Below are 6,475 nucleotides of genomic sequence, written 5' to 3' on the forward strand. Positions count from 1 at the left end.
TTATACTGCAGGGTGACCCCGACACACCCCCAGTGCCATATTTCCCCCATAAAGCTATGTCCTGTGCTGGCCAGCCCTCTCCTGGACAGCACAAGTTCTATTCAGTCCATTGTTTCTGTCAGAGAATAATATGCACACAACTGGATCCGCTAAAACAATACAACAAGTTTATTAACTACAAAGAGAGAGATGTTAAGTGAATACTAGTCAGAAATGGATAAAAGAAAACTAAAAATAAGACATTTACTAATCCCTAACTTAACAAACTACATCCGGTTCCAGCAAAGTTTCTCCCTGCATGTGTTCGGCAGTCTTACTGACCCAAACGCCGGTCAGGACACCTCTCCCAGAGTCCAACAAATGCTTCCTTTGTTGCTTCCGGTGCAGTGAATGTGATGGGCAGGGAGAGAGAGCGGGGTCCTTGGGATATTTGTCCCTCCTTTTTGTAGTTTCTGTCCCCCTCTTGAAAAACATTCCAAGATGGGCACTAGGAGACAAAAAGTCTGTAAGGAAGGACGTTCCTTCTGGATTTTTCACCTGTTTGGGCTGTCTTTGTCGTCCCTTCCTGCTTGATGATTCTGTTTACCCATCCACACAGACATGGTGCCTCCTAAACCTCAGCTGGGGATTCATCTTGAAGAAGGGAAAGAGCTGTAAGAAGGAAGGGCCGAAGCCACAAATCATTCCTCCCTTTCGCTCTGCCCACGTCACCCATGACACCTGAAGAACAAAGGGAGCAGCACTGGACTGGGGGAGGGATCCTGACTGAACGAAGTTCAGCCTGTAGGACCTGCTGGAACATGTGGTGAGAGAGACCTGGCTTTGGATTCACTCTAGTTTGTTAAGTTGGGCCCTTGTTTTTTTTTTAATTTTATTTTTCTTGTAACCAATTCTGACTTCTATGCCTCAGAAATTTGTGTTCACTTAAAATTGATCTCGTTGTAGTTAATAAACTTATATCATTGTTTTATCTAAACCAGCGTGTGCTTGGATTGAAGCGTTTGGGATACTCCATTTGAGAGAACAGGATTGGTGCATTTCATTTTCTATTGATAAAATGACAGACTTTATACAAGCTTGTGTTGTCCAGAAGCGAGCCGGGCAGTACAAGACACACAGTTCTGGGGAAAGTCTGGGACTGGGAGTGTGCTGGTGTCTCCCTCCAGTGTAATCCAGGAGTGGCTGGCAGCACTCACACAATATAACTGGGCGTGACTTACCTGCTGGAGGCTGGGTGTGAGCAGACCAGGAGTGGTTGCTACCACAGCGCAGCCGTGTCAAAGGCACCTGGGATGCTGTAGGATTGAATATGACCATTTATCCATTGATATTATCACCGTTATACAATTGCAGCAAATTTTGTACAAAGTACATCATGTGAGGTGTCACTGTAAAAGTGACACTCTATCAAGGCATTCGGAGCATGAGGGGCAGCAGTCTGGGGTGGGGCAGTTACACTGCCTGCAGAGAGGTGATCCCAGGGGAGCCGGCGCCTCTGTGGAGGAAGGAGACAAACACACGGACCGAGACATGAAGCCAAGAGCTGCTCTGAAGCTTTATTGGTGTCCATCAGAGAATGACCAAAACTGAGTTTGCCATGCACAGAGTTAGCCAAACCTGACCCCCAGCATGGGCCCTGGCATCTGCCCTGGTACAATCACCCCCACCCCCACACCCCACACCTGTGTCCTGCATGCCATGCTCCAGACCGGAATCCCACCCCCTACTCCATTACTGGAGGAGGGAGTGTGTCTGCTGAACTGGAAAGGGGGGCAAACCTGCAGGGGAAACCCAGGGCCCAGATCCCAGGGGTGTGGGCACCCTGGAAATGAGATACAGAGAGAGAGGGAGGGGAGATCACAGGGCAATCCCAGTGCCCAGATAGCCGGGGGATGGGCACTTTGAAATGAGAGAGAGAAATAGAAGGAGAGGTATATGAGAGGCATGGACAGATGGGCTGAGAGATGGATGGGCTGATGGATGAGTGGGTTGCAAGATGGATGGATGGATGGGTTGAATGACAGATTGGTGGAGGAATGGGTTGACAGACAGATGGGTTCATGGATAGACGGTTGGATGGATAGATGTATGTATGTATGTATGGGTTCATGATTGGATGGGTTCATGGACGGACGGATGGCTGGATGGGTTGAAGGACGATGGATTGATGGATGGATGGGTTGACAGATGGATGGGTTCATGGATGGACAGATGGACCGATGGGTTGAAGGACAGGTGGATGGATGGGTTGAAGGATGGATGGGTTGGTTGTTGATTGATTGCATCGCAGCTTACAATCTTCTTCCACCTTGGCGTCTACCCCCAAGGACTGCCTTCGGGGCTGGCGTGGCTGGGTTTCTCACTGCTCTTAGGCAGGAGTTCTTGTTGACGTCTTTCTCCTCACAGCTGTGGCAGCCCTGTTCATCACACTGGTACAGGGGCACTTTACAGAGCGTTTGCCAGGAGTTCCATACAAGCTGCTTTCCCCGCCCTCTGTCTTGTTGGAAAACCTCCTTGAAGGCCAAGGCACGGCGGTCTTCATTTATGGCACCGAAGATCCCATCCATGAGTTCTTGGATGTGGTGGTCGTCCTTCAAGTTGAGGCAGGTGCCCAGGCAGGGGGCAAAATAGGTGAAGAAGATGAAGCAGCCATTCCAGCCGCATGGGTTGTTCAGAAACCACCTGGTATAGCGGTTGCTACCAAACCATTCTTCCAAGGCACGAGTCACCTGGCACTTTAGCTGGCCCCGAGACTTATCCAGGAGGCGGGAGACGGGGCTCACCTCATTCTGGTCCAGGCTGAGCATCAGCCACTCAGAGTGCAGGGAGCGGTTGTCCTTTTTGTTGGGTTTGGCAGCGACGATGTGATCCCCCTCATACAGAAAGTCCTCCTCCAGCTTGGATTTCATCGCCTGGAGCTCGGTCACGGGCAGGTGCTTCTGCAGATCATGCGGGCTGGTGCCTTCGCACACGGACCAAGGCAAGGAGATGGCCACTGCGTACTGAATGGTGGGGATGGGAGCGGTGACAGGGTGATACCTAGGGGAGAGGGGGCAGGGGGAACGTGAGCCCAGGGGAAATCACACAGAGTATGGGGTTAATGAGCATGAACTGTGCAAACACCTGCACAGCCCACAAACATTCATAGAATCATAGAATAGAATCATAGAATATCAGGGTTGGAAGGGACCCCAGGAGGTCATCTAGTCCAACTCCCTGCTCGAAGCAGGACCAATGCCCAGTTAAATCATCCCAGCCAGGGCTCTGTCAAGCCTGACCTTAAAAACCTCTAAGGAAGGAGATTCTACCACCTCCCTAGGTAACGCATTCCAGTGTTTCACCACCCTCGTAGTGAAAAAGTTTTTCCTAATATCCAATCTAAACCTCCCCCACTGCAACTTGAGACCATTACTCCTCGTTCTGTCATCTGCTACCATTGAGAACAGTCTAGAGCCATCCTCTTTGGAACCCCCTTTCAGGTAGTTGAAAGCAGCTATCAAATCCCCCCTCATTCTTCTCTTCTGCAGACTAAACAATCCCAGTTCCCTCAGCCTCTCCTCATAAGTCATGTGTTCTAGACCCCTAATCATTTTTGTTGCCCTTCGCTGGACTCTCTCCAATTTATCCACATCCTTCTTGTAGTGTGGGGCCCAAAACTGGACACAGTACTCCAGATGAGGCCTCACCAATGTCGAATAGAGGGGAATGATCACGTCCCTCGATCTGCTCGCTATGCCCCTACTTATACATTCCAAAATGCCATTGGCCTTCTTGGCAACAAGGGCAAACTGCTGACTCATATCCAGCTTCTCATCCACTGTCACCCCGAGGTCTTTTTCCGCAGAACTGCTGCCTAGCCATTCGGCCCCTAGTCTGTAGCGGTGCATTGGATTCTTCCGTCCTAAGTGCAGGACACTGCACTTATCCTTATTGAACCTCATCAGATTTCTTTTGGCCCAATCCTCCAATTTGTCTAGGTCCTTCTGTATCCTATCCCTCCCCTCCAGCGTATCATTCATCCTCCCCCTGCACCTCCAGAAACACCTCTCCCATCTTGGGGCCCCATGTCCATCCTGAACCTCCAGAATCACCCCTCCCATCTTAAGGCCCCATGTCCCTCCTGCACCCCCAGAATCACCAGTTCTGAGGCAGTGGCTCTAGGTAATCCTGTGATACCAGTAGACACAAGGGGTCCCTGCTGCTCCCTTTGTGGCTAGGAGAGTGGGGCAGGCCCAAAACACACACACACACCCCAGGCTGGTCACTCACTCATGGACGTAATCCACGATGGCTTTGAGCACGTCTGGGTTGATGCTCCCGGCGGTCTCTGGCCTGAAGCAGAGGAGAAGGGACAGCAGCAGGAGTCCAGTCCTGGGTATGCGTCCTGGCACCTACACAGGACCCTGCAGCATCAGCGCCCCTGAGCCATGGGCACAAACCCAGAGCCACCCAACAGACATCTACTAGCCCCTGCAGTGCTACTGACAGGAGAGGGGAGGGGGTGCCCCTGGAGCTTGATGGGGTGGGTGGGTTGGGGTAGGTGAGTGGCAGAGGGGACCCACATGGAATTATGTGAGGCAGGGGGCAGGTGGGCAGCATGGGCCAGGAGGTGGGGGTAAGGGGGACTCATCAGGGTTTCCATGGAGCAGGGGCAGGGGGGATTCACCAGGGTTTCCATGGGGCAGGGGCAGGGGGGACTCACCAGGGTTTCCATGGGGCAGGAGCTCGGGGTACCGTCCCACACTGACAGAGGCTCACACCAGACCTCTAGTGATGGTCTCAGCTCACAGTCCCTCCTCTTATAGCCCCATTGTCCCTCCCTCCCCACCCCCTCGCTACAGAGGGGCGGTGCCCACTCCTGCTGTCCAGTGACCAGCCCAGGGGAGCAGGCACCATTCGACTGCTTCATTCAAGATAGCTTTTAAAGGAACCTCCATGGGGCTGAGACAGGAGGGATGGAGGAGATGGCAGCAGGGACCCCCCCCCCACCTAGGATGACAAGGGATGCCTCAGCATAATCCCCAGCTGCCAGGGTCTAACTGCTGGGACAGGGCTGGCAGACAGTGCCCCACTTAAACACAGCTCCCCCCTTTCCCAGTGACTGGCTCAGGCTCTCTGCAGCATCACTGCATCCGTCACACAGGGGGGATTTGCCTAGTCTGGGAGGGAATGTCTCGGACAATGGATGGGGATGGTAGGTGATGAGGCCTGGGGCAGATGAAGGTGTGCTGAGGGCTGGGGAAGACAGGGTTGGGGAATGGAAGGTGGTGAGGGCTGGGCAGACTGCAGGCTGGAGTGCTGGAGTGCTGGCCCCACCCGGGTGGGCCTGGTTTGTCTCATGCTGGGGGTGACAGGGTGAAGTTGCTGATTTTCCACCATGTGAGCAAGGGCCACAAAGCTTCACCGCAACCAAGGGGCCTCACATCTCTGTCCTCGTGTCCAGTGCCCACATCTCTGTCCATGTGTCCAGCTCTCTCCCACCTTGTCCAGCCAGCCAATGGGGCAGGATGCCTTTCATAAATATAAAGGGAAGGGTAACCACCTTTCTGTATATAGTGCTATAAAATCCCTCCTGGCCAGAGGCAAAACCCTTTCACCTGTAAAGGGTTAAAAAGCTAAGATAACTTCGCTGACACCTGACCAAAATGACCAATGATGAGACAAGATACTTTCAAAGATGGAGGGGTGGGGAAAAAAGGGTCTGTCTGTCTGTGTGATGCTTTTGCCTGGAACAGATCAGGAATGCAGCCTCAGAACTTCTGTTAGTTAATAAGTAATCTAGATAGAAATATCTTAGATTTCCTTTTGTTTAAAGGCTGGTAAAATAGCTGTGCTGAATGGAATGTATATTCCTGCTTTTGTGTCTTTTTGTAACTTAAGGTTCTGCCTAGAAGGATTCTCTATGTTTTGAATCAGATTACCCTGTAAGGTATTTACCATCCTGATTTTACAGAGGTGATTCTTTTACCTTTTCTTTAATTAAAATTCTTCTTTTAAGAACCTGATTGATTTTTCATTGTTCTGAAGATCCAAAGGTTTGGGGCTGTACCAATTGGAGAGGATTCTTAGGGAGAGGGGGGAGAGGTTCTAGATGGGACCTTAGAGCACACACAGGGATGGGGGTTCTATACTGGAGTTCAACTCTCGCCCTATGGGACATAGGTTCTAGGCTGACGCCAGGTGCACATGCCGGGGCGGGTGGGGTTCTAGATTGGAAGCCTTCACACACTCGGGGACAGGGTTCTAAATCCAAGGCTGACACACGCTCAGGGGGCGGGGTTCTAGATCAGAGGGTGACACACACCCAGGAGGGGCGGGGTTCTAGATCGGAGGCTGTCACACACTCAGGAGGAACAGGGTTCTAGATAAGCTGCTGACACACATGCAGGAGGGGCGGGGTTCTAGATCTGAGGCTGTCACACACTCAGGAGGGGACACCATAGGGTGGGTGAGCTGCGGGGGTGGAGGTGGTGGC

At 52.0% G+C, this 6,475-nt stretch overlaps 1 protein-coding gene across 2 annotated transcripts; it reads right to left on the reverse strand.

Moving 5' to 3' along the window:
* Nucleotides 1-1,549: 1,549 nt before the first annotated feature.
* On the reverse strand, nucleotides 1,550-4,757 carry LOC311511665 (uncharacterized protein). Of its 2 annotated transcripts, none has more exons than XM_084612446.1 (3): nucleotides 4,703-4,757; nucleotides 4,270-4,391; nucleotides 1,550-3,039 (listed from the first exon to the last, which is right to left on the reverse strand). In XM_084612446.1, the coding sequence occupies exons 1-3, from the start codon at nucleotides 4,712-4,714 to the stop codon at nucleotides 2,292-2,294; spliced, it is 882 nt and encodes a 293-aa protein (XP_084468572.1). In that variant the 5' UTR covers nucleotides 4,715-4,757; the 3' UTR covers nucleotides 1,550-2,291. The 2 variants fall into 2 exon arrangements, with proteins under 2 accessions (XP_084468572.1, XP_084468573.1); XM_084612447.1 differs by lacking the exon at nucleotides 4,703-4,757 and adding an exon at nucleotides 4,667-4,680.
* Between the last annotated feature and the right edge of the window lie 1,718 nt (nucleotides 4,758-6,475).

This window comes from Lepidochelys olivacea (assembly GCF_965140295.1).
Source record: "Lepidochelys olivacea isolate rLepOli2 genome assembly, chromosome: 23".
Classification (NCBI taxonomy): domain Eukaryota; kingdom Metazoa; phylum Chordata; order Testudines; family Cheloniidae; genus Lepidochelys; species Lepidochelys olivacea.